The 20,448-nt window shown below is 35.4% G+C and overlaps 2 protein-coding genes across 2 annotated transcripts; one reads left to right on the top strand and one right to left on the bottom strand.

The window, feature by feature from the left end:
• Window positions 1-7,412: 7,412 nt before the first annotated feature.
• On the top strand, window positions 7,413-11,766 carry LOC134280436 (small ribosomal subunit protein mS33-like). Its single transcript, XM_062762852.1, has 3 exons — window positions 7,413-7,519; window positions 9,382-9,601; window positions 11,621-11,766. The coding sequence occupies exons 2-3, from the start codon at window positions 9,384-9,386 to the stop codon at window positions 11,721-11,723; spliced, it is 321 nt and encodes a 106-aa protein (XP_062618836.1). The 5' UTR covers window positions 7,413-7,519; window positions 9,382-9,383; the 3' UTR covers window positions 11,724-11,766.
• Window positions 11,767-13,402: 1,636 nt separating this feature from the next.
• Window positions 13,403-20,395, bottom strand: LOC134280435 (leucine-rich repeat and guanylate kinase domain-containing protein-like). Its single transcript, XM_062762851.1, has 16 exons — window positions 20,165-20,395; window positions 19,515-19,622; window positions 19,239-19,320; window positions 18,759-18,941; window positions 18,135-18,259; window positions 17,987-18,040; window positions 17,718-17,807; window positions 17,299-17,466; window positions 16,858-16,964; window positions 16,146-16,265; window positions 15,786-15,882; window positions 15,458-15,571; window positions 14,969-15,170; window positions 14,394-14,641; window positions 14,187-14,275; window positions 13,403-13,958 (listed from the first exon to the last, which is right to left on the bottom strand). The coding sequence occupies exons 1-16, from the start codon at window positions 20,375-20,377 to the stop codon at window positions 13,580-13,582; spliced, it is 2,379 nt and encodes a 792-aa protein (XP_062618835.1). The 5' UTR covers window positions 20,378-20,395; the 3' UTR covers window positions 13,403-13,579.
• Between the last annotated feature and the right edge of the window lie 53 nt (window positions 20,396-20,448).

Raw genomic sequence — 20,448 nt, 5'->3', positions numbered from 1 at the left:
ATGGTTCAACTCATATTTATCTTTGATTAAGGAACAGAATGATTATGTATTTTCCATTAAATAAGTTCTGAATATTCAACATGCATTACAGAAAACAGACTCAGCACTGTGCAAGTTTTAAAGCAAATGTTAATTATGAAAAACATCAAATTCAATTGAACCCTTTACATTTTATCAAACAATATTCAGATTTTTGTTTTAAGATTTGCACTAGTTTATTTTCTTTTTTGTCAGTCCAGGAACCTATATACATGTACTAAGTAATGTAAGGAGTCTGGTCAATCTGAATGACTATAAAAGTTTTCAACAATACCTGAAAACTTCAAATTTTACACTCTCACCTTTTCTGCATAGACATGATAGATGCAAGAGTGTGAAGATGACAAAGAAAAAGTGAGAATGTGGCAAAGCAAAGTGCAAAGATGCGGCGGTGAGAGTGCAAAGGTGCAAAGGCAAAAGAGCAATACTACTAGAATCACACTACCACCTTTGCACTTTCCCCATCACAACTTTGCACTTTCACCATCATCATGATCATGCACACTTTAATTTTGTGGAACTATTTAACTTTATGAGTTAATTCTAGTGGACTAACACAGTTCTTGTGTGCTAGTTCATTAATATAATGCACTCCTGTGTTCGCATCTTTGCACTATTACCTTTTAATGATCTTTTTTGCACCAGTAAATGAGTAATTATTTTTCTCTCAGATGTTATTGGTATAATGCATGAGCTAGATAAGTGTGACGACAAAAATGGAAGGAAAGGCTAAGAAATGGTTTATCAGGTAAATTGATTGTACAATGATTGACCAATTAAATAATGAATATGTACATATGCAGGGCCTGTATATACTTATGAAACAAAAAATACTGTAATTGCAGGATCACTAGACACTCCAATTTTCATCATCTGAAGATGCTCGATCCTAATTACTATAAAGTAAATTATCTTCAAAAAATACGGAGTACCACTATAAAAAGACACTTTTTACACTCCTTCATTTTCACACTGTCACCTTCAAATCTTTGCACTTTGCCTTTGCAACTCTATACTTTTGCTCATTCACCTTTGCAAATTCAAACTCTTGCATCTTTGTCGTACAGGTGAAAGTGCCAAGGTGCGAGTGACAACTACGGGGCACCATAGATTTCAATAAAACTTGTGTAAACCAAGCTTTAAAATTATTCTTGTGGGTTTAACATTCTGACCGATGGTATAAATGACAGAGTCCAAGATTAATTAGAACACACAAACAAAGAATGTGTCATATTGTACTCTTGCATTTGAACTTTTCTGGAAGGAAAACTAAACAAAGACACATACCTAAATATTCCTAGAAGTGTGCAAAAGATTTAGGACAATCTTTTCTTTAAGCCATATTGTTGGAATAAGTTGTACGCCCCGCAAGTAATACCAAATTGCAGCAAATCACTTATTTGTTTTCAAACAAAATCACATCGGAAACAAAAGCTTCACGGTAAAATACAAAACCGGAACGAGCAACTTTCGACATCATAGTTTTTAAAACGTTTTATCGGTCGAGTTTGGGTACCCCGAATTACCGAAATGCCCCTGATTTACCGAAATGCCCCTGGAAATTACCGAAATGCCCCCTAAAACTACCGAAATGCCCCTTGAATTATATTCTAATGGTCATTTTATGACAATTTATGATAAATTTTATTTATAAAACTGTGTTTTTTAAACAAAAATTAAAAAACAAACCTTCTAATTCGCTCGAATATAGTGACTACTAAGAGCGATAACTCTTGCAGCATTATCGCAGCAGGAAGCGTGTTTTTGGCGGTTGTTATATTATTATGTTCCCCAAACGAAGTTGGGGAACATATTGTTTTTACTCTGTTTCTTATTATTATTATTCTTATTATTTTTCTTCCTGGGAAAATTTTGTCCGCGAGTGATCTTGTAAACTACACATTCCACTTAGGTGAAACCTTTTTAAGGTAAGTAGGCATGTTATGTAGATTTGCGGAATCAAGGTCATTTTGCGCGCACGTGCGTGCAAGAGCGCGCACGTGCAAAACTTGAAATGACCAATATATAATGGATATAACTGTAACTTTTCTATTTTTAGACGAAATGTTTTGAAACTCATAATGTAAGGATATATGAGTAGTATGCACAAGATGACATGGTCAAAATAGCAAGATCGCACGTGCAAGCACGTGCGCTTCGCTCTGATTGGCTGAAACTAAAGTCTCAATATCTTTCTTGTTTTTTGACGAAATCCTTTGAAATTTTAAACATAGGCATGTATTAGGATATCCTACAATAAGATATATAGCAATTATCATGAAAACGCGTGCCTGCACGTTCGCTGCAATCTGATTGGCTTATGCTATAAATAGCTATAACTCCCTTGGTTTTCAACCAAACAGGATGGGATTTGGAACATGAATAGATATAATGGACTTCTACAAGAAGATATGGTCACCATGCACATGCATACACGTGCTTGTACGTGCGCTGCAATCTGATTGGCTGAAACTTTGAACAGCTATAACTCCCTTGGTTTTCAACCAAACGGGGTGGGATTTAGAACAAAGATAGATGTAATGGACTTCTACAAGAAAGTATGGTCGCCATGCTCATGTGAGCACGTGCGTGCACGTGAAATGAGTAAATCAAAAATACACTTGAATTAGCGTATTTTTTAATTCTTTTAAATTAAATACTTTAATATTTAGTATATTAAAATCTATAGATTCTGAAGACAAGATGATATGGTCATTGCGCACGTGCATTCACATGCACACGCGTGCAATGCTAAAATTTGAATGAAATTGGTACGCTTCTGGGTAAACGTTGTTAAAGTCTCAAATGCATAGAGTTTGTCTTATTTAATGAAGCTTATAGGGAATATGGCACCAAAAGGGAGTTGGGGAGCGTTTGGGGAACATCCGTAACGGTCCCCGTTACAATTAGCACTAGTTACTGTATGATTTAATGATCCAGGTTCTTCTTTCTTTCTCTTTTAATTTGTTGACAAATTTTTATACGTTATGTGTTGTTAAAAGAAGAAGAAGAAAACATGACAGAAGTACAAGTAAGTACACTTTATTATTTACATATTTTTATATAGGCCTAACTATCGAAATTTTTAAAATAAATTTGTTAATATATTTGTTAATAGTTAAATTATTTCATAAAAATGAGACATATGTACAGTAATCTACCGGTATTAAATCCCATTCGAGGAAAATCGTACACTTATATATATTTTTAAACAAATGAAAGCAAGGTAATTTAGATTTCATATAAGCAGAATTATTTTCTAAATGTTGTCAATTTAAATGCCGAATACTTTAAATTTATTGTTTTAAACTTTGAAGTTTAATATGCTGTAAGCATTTCATATTTTTGCTTGTTTGGTGTATTAAATTATACAACTCTGAACCCCAGGGGTTTAATCTCCCCCGCTGCATACACTACTGTTTATATGATTGTGTACCGTTATCCATTCAAAAATTTGATGTCCTGTCCGTTGACAAGTACGTGTCATCCTCGTTAATTGCCATTTTGGGTAGTTCTGTATCGATCCAGTTTTAATGAAAGTTATTCTTAAAATTTATATAAAACAAAAAAATAAATAACGTTAAAATATTAAAATACAAATAGAATATGTTAGAAACAAATTTTACCAAATAAAAATAAATGTACACTATATGCTTTTTTAATTATTGCCACCGGGAAATAATATAAATAATATTTCGGTCCAGCGATAGCCGGAATATATTTTGAACCTAGTGACACATGCCAAACATGTGTATTCTGTTTATTGGTATCAGTAGTATATATATATAAACATTTTCAGTGTCTGTTAAAATATAAATTGGTTTTTTGAATTCCGATGACGTTGGGAATTTCAGTTTTGAAATACAAAAAAAAAAAAAATCGCTTTCTGAACTCAGCAATCGACATGGCTAGTTACTACCCCTGTGTTCAGTGTAAAAAACGCTGTCGAAATGACACTATACAATGCTGTAACTGTGACAGATGGGTACATCTAAAATGTGTACCAATGAGTTCATCTCAACTTAAAATGTGGTCCCAGCCCCTTCTGAGCTTCCTTTGCCGAGATTGCTGTTTTACAGAGGACGAGTACGACTTTTCAAAAGCACTGGAAAGGTAGGTTTTCTTTTTAATTTTGTAGCTTGTATTAAGCCCTTATGTCAAAAACATTCACATATGTCTACTTTCAACCAATTCAAAGAATTAATTTACGAATTGATAGTTTATCTATTTTATTTGTAAGTAACATTTGGCAAAATGATAAGTACAAAATAAGTAAATATTTCAACACAATCTGCTGATTAGGAACACAATTTTCAAGTGTCTTTAGAAACAAATCTTGTCGCCAAAACGGTTCTTCTGATACAATGAAAGAGTTTTCTTTGCCCACGGTCGTTGAGGTGCACCAGGTCCTCTGCTCACTTAATATGAAATACTGCTTGGAATACTAGTAATTAATGATATTATTACGATAAACTTATTTTCAATTGTTGGTAATATGAGTACCCGAAAGGGTGTTATTGATAATCAAAATACAGAATCATAATATAAAAGTAAACGCATACATTAATATTTTTTACATAACGTTTCGAGTTTGTTTTATGTTAAATAAATTAAACATTTTAGGATTTCCAGCGCTCTTCACTCCGACCCAAAGGACTTAAAGATGACAGTTTCATCAGAATCCCTCCTGCTAGAGACGTACGGCGTAAAAATCCCGGAGCAAACCAATCCATCCGACCAAGCTGTAGATGAGATTTCCAGAGACATCCTTAAACAGTTTCACCCAGCCATTCTGTCAGCAGTATTCCCGGCTAAAACTGTTGGTGATGGTAATTGTATGTATCGTGCTGTATCTCGGGCTGTGACGGGATCAGAATCACATCATGTCCACTTTCGACTATTGACCGCGTTAGAGATACTGCACAATAAGTATTATTATGACCCTGATCATAGAAAATTTGTTGACCTAGTTAATGACAATAGAATTGTTTGTTCTTCATACTCAGAAGCAATACGAGACGCTGTTTCTCTATACTCATTCTCTTCCATGACTCACATTTATGCCCTGAGTGCTGCTTTACGTCAGCCAATTAGATCTTACTATCCACCCCAACTGTCCGCTGAATTTGTTTCAGAACCTCACTCTAGGAAAGTTGTAGGTAGGGGTGTTAAAATGTCTGAGTCGCCTACTATTACAATTATGTGGACTCAAATGCGTTCTTTATCACAAAAAGTATCATTTTCACCAAATCATTTCGTACCACTTATGAATGTGCATATGACCAGTGAGCAAGATGTTGTTAACTGTGATGTGAGCATGTTGAGCGAAAGTACGAGCGATTGCGAAGTTGAAGTAAGCAAGATTGGATGCGAGAATGTATGCAATACTTCAAGTGCACAGAACACTCCAGTTACGCACGTACAAGAGAGCAAGATTGACTGTAATCATAGTAAATGTGAGACAGTATGTGAATCTGACAACATTGACAATTCCGATGTTCAAGAATCGTGTGCAACGGACATAAATAGCGAGTCTGGGGAAAGTGAATTAAAATACCCGTTTATAGATGACGAATCTGTACATGACTTAGCAAACGGTTGTCTTGACGGAGCATTTCTAGACGTCAATGACGTAGTGACTAAATTACAATCATTTTCCTTTACTGAATCGCACGCGTCAATTCCGGGTGGAATAAAAAACGATGTATACTTTGTTGTACAAAATTCGCAAAATTTTGGCAAACGGACAAAAGGTCAAAGAAGTTGTTTTCCGATGACTGTGGAGTTTGGAAATTTCGAAATTTCAAGGCAACAGAAAAAACGACTGTTACCTCGACAGACGGAAAGATGACGATTGTTAGGCCAAAGTCGTTAGGTAAGAAATTAGGACAGAGGAAGAGAAAGATCAATGAGAGGACTAGCACTTTCAACAAGGGAAAATGTAATTAAATTATACGGACGGTGCGTACGCCGTATCTCCTTGTCGAGATGCCCCCTTTTGGGGTAGGATTCGACCGTCCAAATTTGATTGTATTTCCTGACAATTAGCAATCCTCTTCCGGGAACATTCAGGCCGTACGTCGCCGTGTCGCGACATTGCGTTATGCATGGGGATCTGAAAAATAATGTACATAACAGTTGTTGTAAATAGTATTAATTATCAGAAGAATTTTGTATATATTATTAGTTTTAACGTTTAATCATGTAATTAATATGTGAAATTCTTGCATTTCAGGTTCTCCTTATTCGAAAGTCGTATTTGTAAATAAAGTTTATTTTCACTTCATAATCATTCATAGAAATTTTGTATTTATAAATAGAGTACTCTCGATACAGCTGAGAATTGATTTCATTAACCATGTCTTTTTTATGATTTTTTTTTGTTTTCTTTTCTTTTCATGGTTTTTTTAAAATTCAAGTTCTTTCTTTTAATGATTTTTAAAAAATTCAAGTTAAGCTTCTTGAAAATTTGTCAAAAATACCATGACGTTTTCTATTTCTTATAGAAATATTTTTTATCGATTCGTTTTTTTTTCTTATTAGGTAATCTGGGCTTAATCAATTATTGTTTCAAGAATGATCCCCAACTATCCATCCTTAGATTCTTTAAATTCATATTTAAGTCTTCGTCTTTGGGTTAAATTATTATGATTTTAAACTTGATCTTTGTGTTAATTTTTTTCTAGTTTGATTGTTTAATAATTCATCTTTGGCTTTAATTTTTTTTTCTTCAAAATTATGGCTCTTATTGAGAAGGCCTCCACGTGGCAAGAGCTGGGCAACGGTATCTTGGGGTTGCGGTGGGTGGTAGATTGTAATTTAATGATACCGGCGAACATTCTTAAGTGATTACTATTTAAAAAGATATGATTTGTTCCAAATTAAAATAAAAAATAAATAAAGATCTTTTATTTTTAAACCTGACGTTATTATACTGTACTTATATGAGGTGTAGATAATAAAGTGTACTTGTACTTCTGTCATGTTTTCTTCTTCTTCTTCTTTTTAAATATTTACCAAGACATACCGTATATAATTTTGTCAACAAATTAAAAGAGAAAGAAAGAAGAACCTGGATCATTAAATCATACAGTAATAATATAACAACCGGCAAAAACACGCTTCCTGTTGCGATAATGCTGCAAGAGTTATCGCTCTTAGTAGTCACTATATTCGAGCGAATTAGAAGGTTTGTTTTTTAATTTTTGTTTAAAACACACAGTTTTTTAAATAAAATTTATCATAAATTGTCATAAAATGACCATTAGAATATAATTCAAGGGGCATTTCGGTAGTTTTAGGGGGCATTTCGGTAATTTCCAGGGGCATTTCGGTAAATCAGGGGCATTTCGGTAATTCGAGGCACCGGTCGAGTTTTAATGATTTGCTCAGAAGAAACATTTGTACATTGAGATCTCCATTGCAGTGAAAAACAATGTGATTGACAGAAAAGTCGGAAAACTACAAGGCCTATCAAAAGGTAGACACATTTTTGGTCATTAAACTATTCGAATATCTATAGATAATTTATTTAAGCGACAGTTCCTATGTTCTATCGCATTCTCTGGCGAGGGTAATTCCACAGGTTACGCTTGAGACAGACATGATGACATTGCCCACATTTTTCATACAATTCTGAGAGAGTGTTGATTTAGATGATTGGTTTTCATGTCAATTAAAAGACAGATTATCTATTGTCAAAATTTCCAAACGTAAACGTTAGATTATTTATTTCAAAACTCAAAAGTATGACAGCCCTGAGGCCACAATTAAAATATTGTTGGTTTGGCGTTGCCGACTCGGCCTTAATACGTTTGGTTCGGTAGGTACTAGTGGAAATTTTTCTTTCAATTTCAGAATTCAACTGCATTAATATCAACTTGTCATTTATTTTCAAACCCTAATATGTTGACGGTGCGACCGTTAGGGCGAGCGAAGATACTTATCCAGTTTTCATTTAGATCAGACTCATCAAACCGCACGTGACATTCGGTGCGTATAAGACTCTGATGTCACATAACGTCATTGCTTTACCAAAAGGAAGCCTGAACAGGGCTGATTTAAATAAGTTTATGATTATTTTTCAGCAATAAACAGATAAATTCATTAAATCAATGCAAGTTTATTTTTCTTTTAGCTTTTGTAGTTATTCTCGCAAGAACATGGCTGTAGTGTTAGTATACAAAGCGATGCAATGTGGGTCCAAATTACTGCGGAAAAAATTCTATGGAATAAATGTCCAGTAGTCCGAATTTTCTCTTGGCCCAGGCGTTGTCATAAAGTTTTTTTCACATGCACGAATCCAATCATGGCGGCTAGATTCATCTAGCAAATTGGACAGGATATTGTACCTTGAAATTTTTAATTCAAACAAGTATAAACTGATTTGTCAGTATATTTTTCCCACAACACACATTACAGCAGAAAGTGATGCCATCAACTTCTGTTATACAGAGTTTACCGCTTTCGACAACCATGCTTGGATTTGTGATACACATATTCAAAATCACATAAACGCTTTTAAATGAAAACTACTTCGATCAATCAAGCATTTACATGATTCTTTCCCATTTTGTGTACTACTCAAACATACAGACGCCTAAATCCGGATATATAGAACAAAAAAAAAATTACGATCCATATCAGCTGCAAAATTTATTCGGACCGCATAGATTTACTTGAGTTAGCCGGCAACGCCAAGCAAAGTTAATTTTATTTTTGGCCTGATATCCCATCCCATCACAAAGTAAATTATTGGAGATCAGTTGTAACAGGCTAGGGGCTAAGGTTTGTGAACAAAATCTCTGTGTACCTAACAGCAAAGTTTTATTTCAAAGCGGCATTTTTGTCAATTGAAGCAGTCAATTTTGCTGGTAGCAGGTACTTAGGGAAAACACTGCATCTACCCTTCTCCCCATCATAGTTAGAATTGTCCAATTCATTATTTTCCCTGCTTTAAAGGTTCGAAACATGGTCTGGTCCACTGCATTTTTCTCTTCTTCTGTTACAGTAGATTTAGATGGAATATCGAGTTACAGTATATCCGTTTTTTTTCGCGATGATCTAATTTTCACATTTTTTGTGACTATTTTTGATTCGCAAAATATGAAACACGCAGAAATTATGTCAGCTATAATGTGACATAAAAACATTACCATTTTAAACAAAAAAATCTTTAATCGTAAAAATTAACTTACGCAAAATAAAAATTGTACTAATCTACGTGTACCTGTTTTTCGCAAAATTTCCAACACATGAAAAAAAAAAAAAGGATATACGGTTCAGAAAAAAAGTCAAAAGGCTGTAAAGATATTCATTTTGAACATATAACCTTATTTGCAGCCATGAAGGGCAAGGTGTCTAACTATGCCAAGCGGATGGCCCATCTGTCTGCCAGGATATTCGGGGAGTACACTGGAGAAAGGACATACAATGCCAACCGAATCATCAATGAATTCAAAAGTATGCCAAAATATAAGGACCCTAATATCATAAACTATTACCCAAAACACCCTGAGGCAACATGGTTACTTAACAGACTTAGACATCATGGATTGTTCAGGTAAATGTATTGAAATATTGTGTAACTGCTGATCATGAAAAACTGGGTTCATGTCTGATGGAAGAAATAGCATTGAAAATAAAGTTTGTGCAACATAATTAAATGAGAACTGCATTGCCTCACATGATTTAATAAAGCTTAATGAAAAAAACCCACTAATTTAACACTGTCAATAAATGCTTAATTAAAAAAAAATGCTGATTCCATGACAGTTGATAAAAGTAATCATGATTTAAAATTCATATTCTCCCTAAATTCACTATTTCTATGAGCCCGAATTTTTTCGGGGCGCATATTGTTTTTGTCCTGTCTGTTTGTCTGTTTATCTGTTTGTCTGTTTATCTGTTTGTCTGTTTGTCTGTTGTCAACTTTAACCTTCGCCAAAACTTTTGAACCGTAAGAGAAAGAGACTTCATATTTGGTATGCATACTCCTCTAATAAAGTCCTTTCAAATGACATCAAGGTCAATGACCTTGTGACCTTGACTGTGACCTATATGCTAAAAATAGCTTTTTCCACTGTTTGTCATAACTTTTTAACAATAGGAGATAGGGACTTCATATTTGGTATGCATACTCCACTAATAAAGTCCTTTCAAAGGACGACAAGGTCAATGATCTTGTGACCTTGACTGTGACCTATATGCTAAAAATAGCTTTTTACACTTTTTGCCATAACGTTTGAACAATAAGAGATAGGGACTTCATGTTTGGAATGCATACTCCACTACTAAAGACCTTTCAAATGACACCAAGGTCAATGACCTTGTGACCTTGACTGACCCATATGCTAAAAATAGCTTTTTCCACTGTTTGTCATAACTTTTGAACCATAGGAGATAGGGACTTCATATTTGGAATGCATACTCCACTAATAAAGTCCTTTCAAAGAACGACAAGGTCAATGATCTTGTGACCTTGACTGTGACCTATATGCTAAAAATAGCTTTTACACTTTTTGCCATAACTTTTGAACAATAAGAGATAGGGACTTCATATTTGGAATGCATACTCCACTAATAAAGTCCTTTCAAATGACACCAAGGTCAATGACCTTGTGACCTTGACTGACCTATATGCTAAAAATAGCTTTTTCCACTGTTTGTCATAACTTTTGAACCATAGGAGATAGGGACTTCATATTTGATATGCATACTCCACTAATAAAGTCCTTTCAAAGGACGACAAGGTCAATGATCTTGTGACCTTGACTGTGACCTATATGCTAAAAATAGCTTTTTACACTTTTTGCCATAACTTTTGAACAATAAGAGATAGGGACTTCATATTTGGAATGCATACTCCACTAATTAAGTCCTTTCAAATGACACCAAGGTCAATGACCTTGTGACCTTGACTGTGACCTATATGCTAAAAATAGCTTTTTCCACTGTTTGTCATAACTTTTGAACCATAGGAGATAGGGACTTCATATTTGATATGCATACTCCACTAATAAAGTCCTTTCAAAGGACGACAAGGTCAATGATCTTGTGACCTTGACTGTGACCTATATGCTAAAAATAGCTTTTTCCACTGTTTGTCATAACTTTTTAACAATAAGAGATAGGGACTTCATATTTGGTATGCATACTCCACTAATAAAGTCTTTTCAAACGACGACAAGGTCAATGATCTTGTGACCTTGACTGTGACCTATATGCTATAAATAGCTTTTTACACTTTTTGCCATAACTTTTGAACCATTGGAGACAGGGACTTCATATTTGGTATGTATACTCCACGGATTAAGTTCTTTCAAATGACACCATGGGCAATGACCTTGTGACCTTGACTGTGACCTATATGCTAAAAATAGATTTTTTTAACTTTGTTGCTGCCGGGCGCATAGTGTTTCACAAACACATCTTGTTACAAATTACATTGATGTGCTTGATTGCAGTGAACAAATATACACCTTTTAACACTATTTCTGCTACATACATCTACAGGTGTGTGAACTACTAGGCATAACCTCATCTGTTCAGTAGTAAGGATGGTTTTTCTGCTCTTTTTCAGGGACTACCATGCCGATTTTAAGGAGGAATTTGCAGCTCAGAGAGCCAAGCGGGGTAAAGGCCCCCCAGAGAAGGGCCAGGGAAAGAGGGCATTGAGGAAGTGAACTTTGTAGGACCAATGTGTGGAATAAACTTGTTTTATATTCATTACAGGTGTTCATTGTTATTGGAATGAGAAATTATTTTTGGATGTTTTTTTTTTTTCAAATGAAGAGATTACAAATACGTATGGTTTATTTTCCTTACAATGCGGTATAGTTTTTACTGTCCTTCCTTGCATTTCTTATGAAGGACTACAGTATATAGGGAAATTTTTGCTCCCATTTTATTTTCTCCCCTTTTGCCCTTACCTAGGGCAAATTTAAAAGAGGCAAAATTCAAAGAATACAGAATAATTTGTTAAACAAAACTGTGACTGGGCATATTTAAAACAGGGAAAAATTGTTTGCAAGTGTGAAAGAAAATCGGGTGAAAATAACCCTGTATACAGTATTTTTGCCCCATGTTTTTGCCCTTTTCAGTGGCAGATTTAAGGGGGGGGCGCACCCAGCGCGCACCCCCCCCTAAAATTGTCAAAATTTACATAAATCACAGTTTCGTCTAGAAAATGTAAATATGTATACTTGGTAGACCTCATTTTTACCCTACAAAATCTCTAGAATCCCTGAGCTTCCGGGGGCTTCGCCCCCTGAGCCCCCACCAGGGCATTGTCTTGGACCTACTGGGGGCCTCAAGGCGGCCCCCAGATCCCTTGCCTACTTTTGGCGCCCCCTCTAACTTCAATTCCTGGATCCGCGCCTGCTTTTATACTTCCAAACAATGTTGCCCCGTTTTAAATTCACCCAATAACAGTTCTGTTTAAGAATCATACAGTCTTATTTGAATTTGCCCACTTTAAGTTGGACAAAAAAAGGGGCGGGGGTAAAATGGACAAAATTTCCCTGTATACAGTCCTTGATGGCTAGTCAGTGTAACTTTTTCCAACCAGACCAGGAGGGTCAAGGCCAGAATTGTTACAAATGACATGACCATGCTGCTACAATACATCAAAGATCTAAAATAAGTTTCTGCTTTGTACAGATAAAAGATTCCAGTGAATGGAAATAACAAACCAGATATGTTTGGAGTGAGATTTTAAAATGCCCATTATATGCTGGCTTAATATTAATGAACTATTAAGCTTCATTATTCAGTGTTTGCTACTGGATAAAAAAAATAAAAATAAAAGAAAGGATCTGATACCTTTTAAAGCTGAACAGGACTTGTAAATAGGCATACGCCATTTCCAATAGCATTATCTACGACACATCAATACTAGGGTATACTGGTCGCATTCGTTACATCTGACTGCTTTATTGTCATGGGTATCGACGTGGATAGTGACCCGTGTTCGTGCTGGTTATCTTGCATTACTTTTTTTTTATATATATTGCAGTTACGTGTTTGTATACTGCACTGACTTACACAACTATAATTGTAAACTTATTTGGTATCTTACTATCCTGCATTAGACTAAGTATTACATTATTATTCTTGCTACCGAGTGCTGTATAGCATACGTCCGTCTTCTTCGGTGTCGACTGATTACACTGAACAGTGACTAAGTTTTGCCCTATTTATAGGGGTCTGCAGAGTAGCGAGACTCGGGAACAAAAATGGCGGACAGATTCCTTTTACAAATGGTGCTCAGCTTTAAGTGAAGTAAAAAATTTGTTTACAGAATTCATACACATTTATTTCAATATAATGTACAATATATATGGACATGAATATACAAAATGATCATGTAAACAATACAAATACATAATTTACATAATTATCATTCAACAATTTTTTCAAATATCACAGTTCTTTGTTAAAATGTTAGCATATCAAAACCAACATCCTTCCAATGTTCCCAGAAACAACACTCCATATTTATTTACAAATTATAAATGCTAAGTACATGTGTACATTTGTGTTAATACTCTGGAACATAAGATGCTTTCTGGTTGATAGGTGGCAGGACTTTATGACGATCTGATCCCGGACGACCTTGAGAACTTGGGCGGGGCACGGAGGGAGGGCGAGGATTGGACAGTTCCATGGGATTCATGGTCTCTGTTGGGAGGTGGGGGTCTTTCCCATTGTGAATCGATCCATCGGGTGAGCGAGCGATTTTACCGGCAGACGACATGGAGATGCTGGAATCTGATTGGTCGTCGTCTGAGGAGTCCTCGTCTGATTGGGCCTGTTTGTTGTTGACTGGTGCCGACTGCGACCGGTTTACGTCCTCTGTCATGGTAACCACATCCAGTCCCACCTGGTTATCAACAGTCTGGGGGGCTGTTTTGGGGTATCTGTAGAAAGAGTATATAGCCAATGACTTAATTCTCCAAACAAAGAATTATGGAAATTTCATATGGCCCAAAAATTTTGAAAAAAAAGTAGAAAACCAATGAAATGGAAAGTGAAATTCTTACAATGCATTTCTGACTATAGCAAATGTCTTATTTTTCTTTAATAATTGATGATTGTATTTTTTGATGTTTTAATTCTGATGAAATACAAGGGACAACACAACTTACTGTGATGTGATTTGTTCAAACAATGGAGGAATGTAGCCGGCTACTGAAGCCTTGGCTGCACTGTGTCTTCTCTTCAAAGACATCTCCTCCTACGAAAATTAACATAGGATAAATGTTCAAACCTTGTTATTCTCTTCAAAGACATTTCCTATCTCATATAAAAAAGTGTTACATTAAACAAAATAATCATTTTGACCCCCTACTTACCAGTATGCCCCTCCCTGACAATACAGGTGACTGAGTGGTCTTTCCGCGGGTGTAGGGCTGGGACATGCTGTCAGGGAGGCTGGGTCGGGACCAGGTCCGGGTCCCCAGCTGAGTTCCTGTGGGGGCATTGTTCTCTGTGTCCTTGGTCTCAGCTATATCCCCAACCTCGGACTCAAACGAGGGAATGCTGATACCGAGATAATCCATAACCAGTCGTCTCAAGTGTTTGTATGCTTCCTCTATATCATCTGAGAAAGAAATGAGAAGTATGCAAAATATAGTTTTAACAGTTATGTCCCCTTTTTTAGATGCTAGATAAGTTTTCAAACTTTGCTTTTGTAAATTGTGGTCAAATACATTTCATATTGTCAGAATTGAGCATGTATGTAGAGACTACAATTTTCACAGGATAAAACTACATGTACCAGCTTACGATTTAGTCAAATGAACGTTCACTGAGAGGTCTAAAAAGCTGACTGCACTGAATGACACACTCTGACATTTCATTAAACTGAGTGGCAAAGTTCATTCTTTGTTCTGTTTTGATAGTGACCTATATATCTTGTCTTACTCACCACTGTTGATCATCATGTCAAAGAAGCCCGGATGGTCCCTGTTGTATTCCTGATACATCTCGGCCCGAGTGAGATTGTCCTCGATCTGAGCCTCGGAGTACAGAGCACGTTCTCGGAGTCTCTTCTCGTGACACTCTGAGCTAAGGGGCATGATCAGGACATACCGGGGCTCAAAGTAGGTGTTCTTCAGAGTTAGCACTCCCTAAATTAAAGAACTTTGTGTGATTATGTATTCTTACTTCAACAAAGACCCCATAAAGGGGAACCCTCAAAAAAAATTTTTTTTTTGAGGGATAGATTACTATAGAATTAATGTTTTGTGGGGTAAGCAATCTCCGTGGATATTGTGGATTTCTGTGCCTTTGCATTCACATCCCCATAAACAAAGACATTATAAAAGTGTAAATTTAAGTGGATTATTCTACATCTAACAATGAAATTACATCCCCATGAACCAGTGATATTTTGATTCTTATGATTGACACACACCTCTAGTTCCATGTGGACGACACAGGCCAGTCCCTCCCTAGCTATGTCCTCAATGGACTGCATCTGAAGTCCGTACCACTGACCGTGGTACTGACTGGTCTGGATAAACTGGCCCTGTAATTAAAGAGCAAAATACCTATTATTAATCAAAAGCAACTTAACTTTATAAGGAATTTAATTAAGAATTTTAATTATTCTGTCTGTTACTGGTAGGAAAGGATAAAAACATAAAATTTAAAAGATTATTACCATCACAATTAAATTGTACCTGGTAGATGATATAAAATGTGTTAAAATCAAACTTTACAAATTTTATGTTTCAACTCACCCATCTGATGTCAAATTCAAATTTCTCTAGATCTACAAAATGGTAGTCCTTTCCTGGTGTTTCATCTTTATTTGGTTTACGTGTAGTATGTGTTACACTGAAAATAAAATCAACATCAAAATTCTCAAGAAAAACCATTTTGAGGACATAAAATAAATGGTTATGATTAAACCTCTCTTCCTCCATATTAACTAACGATTTCTCTGGTCTGCAGCTTTGGCCAATTTTTGATCAAATTTGTTACATGTACCAGTGTGCAACAGCTGCAGTGAGCATATACATGAAATAAAAGTGAATAATATAGTAGGAACATTTTTATTCCATTGCAACAAATTTAAGATTCAGATATTTTTAACTTACCAGTAACCAAAGTAATCAGAGAATTCCTCCACCAGTTTTAGAGCGAGGTCTTTTTTCCCTGACCCCTGGGGACCAACCAGGACCAACATAGGGTAGGGGGTCTCCATACTGGGCAGGGTGCTGAAAATAAACAAAAATTATTATAGTTCTCACAGTTAGAAATTATTGTACGAGTAGTTGTGATGCATGTGCCCAAAAAGAAAAATTTTAAGTAAATGATACAAATGAGCATTAATTTTCCATATTTAAAATTTACAAACCCAATATTCTCAAGAAGAATATTAAAACCTTAAATGACACAAAAGAGCCTAGCTTATTTTGCCACAGTGGTCAATAGATAGTTTTGAAAAAACACAATTTGAGCAAGTTTTTTCTTTGTGCTTGTTATATGGGAGGTCAACATGCCCATATTCCTTCTTCATCAATTGCATTTTAACTTGTCATACTGTACACTGTGTGGAGGAAACATTGCTCTAATAGAAAATGTATACATGTATTTGCAAAAGCCTCCTTTAAGTCAGAATTTTCATTTTAATAATAATGAAAGACACCCCCCCCCAATATTTCTGCTACATGTTTAAAATAATATTTTGATATGGGAAAAAGGGAAAAAAATCCCTAGGTTGACTTCCAAGAGGATAGCCATCAAGGGAAATAACTCATAAGGAACATGTCATAGAAAAGCTATCTAAAGTTTGAATTATAGGCTTACTTGTCCAGAATTCGACTTGGCTGAAGGAAGGAATACACGACATGCATGATGTGGTCCCGTGCCGCTACAATTTCAGCTGGGGGGTTAAACATGTTCACGGCTGCTACCTGTAATACAGACAGGAATTTACAATGTGAAACTTTTCTCTCCTTGACATCAGTATTTTGTCTTCAATGCCTTATACTGTTCATTAAATAATATAGTAAGGTTAATTCTGAACAGAAACTTTGTAGGAATGAATGGAGATAACCAAAATTTTAAACTAATTTTAGTTTTTTTAATTATGCTCTTCTGCAATTTTCAAATATAACACTAAAATTTGACGTTGTATTCATTCATTTAAAAGTTATCTCCCCTTAAGCTCATTTATTTAAATGTACATGTATTTGTTTAATGTGACATTTTCATTGGCTGACAACTAATCAGACAAACGTCCTTGACCTTTTCTTCGACCTCCACCCTGTGCCTATCCAGCTCAGTGAGACTCTGCATCCGGAAGAGAATGGACAAGCGGTAATCCGGCAGTTCCTGTATCGGATTCCGGAGCAGATTCAGCTGACGTAGCATCTGGGACTCCTTAATGTACTTCATCTCTGAGATGTCAATTACCTAGGAAGAATAAAACATTATAGTGTACATGTATACTTTTACTTCGATATTCCTTGCAGACATTATCACACAAAAACACAATTTGCATTTATATTAATTTGGTTGCTTGGCCGTGCTATTAATCATTATCCAGTCATCCCAAAATATTTAAACTTAAAATTGCTTTTACAGTTGCTTTAAAAAGCCTGGCAAATAGATATTTAGTAATTTTTAAAATCTTGAGACATTCAATTAGACTAATTATGACCTACTTCATTATCCTCTACATCCACATTCTCCAAAAGGGGGTGGTCCTCTAGCCCTGCCAAACTTCGGATGTTGTTACCTGATAAATTAACACTCTGCAATGGAAAAAAAAACAATTTCAGAAAGTCTCACTCATAAATCAATAAAATTCTGATTTTAATACTTGATTATAATTCCTTTTTGAAATGAATCATGGGTTGAAGAAATACATGTATGTGCTGACTTCTTAAAAGCCATGATATGTAAATTTTTATTTTTGTGTATTTTCACTTACTCTCAACAGACGCAGAGTTTCCAGGTTTTCTATCGTCTTGATATGGTTGTGGCACTGAAAATAATGGCAAAATTGATACTGGTAATTAAAAATCAGGCTATTAAGAGTTTATTATATATTTTTTACCAATAATTATAACAATACACACCAAATTAAGGCTCTGTAGTGGTAGATTTTCTAGACCATGTATCCTCTCTATTTTGTTGTGGGCTAAACTCAGATCTTGTAGACGTTTACAATTTTCTAATCCTTTAATCTGTGAGATTTTGTTATCTAGTTTTATGGTCAAGGATAAAAACAGATTATTAATTTCTCATTCTTTAAACAAAATATATAAGTTGAAAATGAAGTTGTGTAAAATAAACATATTTTATGCCTGAAACAAGGTAATCTTCAACTAGCTGTCTCTGTGCATCTTATCCTAATTCTTGTGAGAGAGAGAACTATTCTTTCTGATATTCATAATGCATTGAATGAAGAAAATCTTGTAGTACTTTCCAGTGTTTTCCCTAAGAACTGGCTACCGGCCAAATTGACCACTTCAATTGACGAAAATGCCCCTTTGAAATAAAAATTTGTTGTTAAGTCCACAGAGATTCTGTTCATAAACCTCAGCCCCTTGCCTGTTACAACTGATCTCTAACCCTTTAGTTTGAAATAAAGGGAAAACACTGACTATCTCATATGTGTACATTGTGTCTCACCCCATTTGTTTACATAAAGAGACCTAACTATACTGATAATCATAACTATGCATGTAAATTAAGGATACGATCAAGATTAAGAGTGGTTAAGTAATGGTAGGCAGAGAGATCAGCCATTTCCTGGATTTCATTGTAACTAAAGTTGGCCTCCTTCAGATTCTTTGGAGGCGTGAAGTCTAGGAGCTTTGTCAGTTTATTGTGAGAGACGTCTAAAACCAGCATGTACTGCAGGGAACTAAGGGGAGATAAATCTGTAAAATAACAAATATACATTATAACAGTTAAAAGGAGCTAAGGGGAGATAAATCTGTAAATAGATATACATTATCAGAGAGGAAATAAAGGAAAGACAAGTCTTAATCATCTGAACAAATATGAAATAAAGAGAACACATGGAAAATAAAATGAATTCACTTGTAAGGAATTGTGATGAAAATCATACACTGGTGTTTGTATAAACCCATTTAAGATGAGAAAGACTATATAAAAAATAAATCTGCCACATTTAGATTTTCCTACAGAAAGAGTAACAATAACAAAACCTATACCTGTAAGTTCATTGTAGGGTAATTCCACTTTCTGGAGATGGACAAAATTTGACAGAGTTGATATGTCTTTCAAGTTGAAACCCTGAAAGGTAAAAAATCAAAATTTCAATATAGTTACCTATTCAAAAATATATTGAAGCAAATAAGATTATAATATTACTTAGTTTTTCTTTAAAGAAAATTATATATTTTGCTGCAACAAAGGATAGAACTGTATCACCAGTGACTGATGTGATATGCACTTGAAGACATTTTTTTGTCTTATAAACAACTTACAGCAATGGTAACATGGAGAAACACTTGTTGAGTCCCATCAGCGGATCGTCCCAGGTTTGATAAGTTCCTCCCAATAGTTTCTTCATCCAGTATTCCACCAGGAGAAAGCTGTAATTAAAAAGAATAGTAACATTTAAAATAATCCTCAACCAATATAGTGTAATGGTTTAGGAGATGGATATCAGCCTGGATAGCTCAGTTGGTAGAGTACCTGACTGGAGATACAGGGGTCCCGGGTTCCATTCCCGGTCCAGCCATACATTTTCTCCTGGAAATTGCAGGTGAAAGTCCTGCCAAGGGTTAATAAGAACTTGGATTGTGTCTTTGAGGGCAAAGACCATTTAAGGAGGGAGGAATGTAATGGTTAGTGCCGTGGATAGCTCAATTGGTAGAGACCTGACTAGTGATACAGGGGTCCCGGGTTTGATTCCCGGTCCAGCAATACATTTTCCCCCTTCTTGTTATGATAGAAATTAATCTAAATATCTTATTATTATTATCTTTATTTATTGTTATGTGCTCGCACTGATGGCCGCACTATCAGCACATTAGAAAAATTATTTAACTCACGTGCATCGTTCTTGGGTGTCACTTTCACTTAATTAGAGAGAGTTCAAATTCAAAAAATACGTTTTGGGGGCACTTGTTACCTCGATATCCTCCTCCTCTTCTCCATCGGACTCGCACACTTCGTTTTCAGCGCCGTCCGTCATCTCTGTTGGAACTCGCACATTATCTAGAGACAGAACATTTGTGTCATAGTTCAGAATATGTGTTTCTCCGCCTGTATGAACTAAATTTCCCTCAACTACGGGAGAAAATTCGTTTTCTCGCATAGCTTGTTGTCCATCCATAGCGGCCATGATGTTTTCCTAGGATACAATCAGGTTCGCAGTGAATAAATTTAATATTCCGAGCCCGATTCATTTTTAAA

Source organism: Saccostrea cucullata, unplaced genomic scaffold (assembly GCF_032062105.1).
Source record: "Saccostrea cucullata isolate Sc308-1 unplaced genomic scaffold, CSIRO_AGI_Scuc_v1 ctg637, whole genome shotgun sequence".
NCBI lineage: Eukaryota > Metazoa > Mollusca > Bivalvia > Ostreida > Ostreidae > Saccostrea > Saccostrea cuccullata.
This window is presented reverse-complemented; position numbering and strand designations above follow the sequence as displayed.

What these genes read in the sequence shown, in the direction of transcription:
- LOC134280435 (XM_062762851.1), bottom strand. Translation starts at nt 20,377, where the DNA reads ATGGCCGCTATGGATGGACAACAAGCTATGCGAGAAAACGAATTTTCT. An exon ending in GGGTGGAGGTCGAAGAAAAG is followed by an intron (nt 16,965 to 17,298) that starts GTCAAGGACGTT and finishes TCTGTATTACAG; the next exon opens with GTAGCAGCCGTGAACATGTT. An exon ending in TCTGATTACTTTGGTTACTG is followed by an intron (nt 15,883 to 16,145) that starts GTAAGTTAAAAA and finishes TTTTATTTTCAG; the next exon opens with TGTAACACATACTACACGTA.
- LOC134280436 (XM_062762852.1), top strand. Translation starts at nt 9,384, where the DNA reads ATGAAGGGCAAGGTGTCTAACTATGCCAAGCGGATGGCCCATCTGTCT. An exon ending in AGACATCATGGATTGTTCAG is followed by an intron (nt 9,602 to 11,620) that starts GTAAATGTATTG and finishes GCTCTTTTTCAG; the next exon opens with GGACTACCATGCCGATTTTA.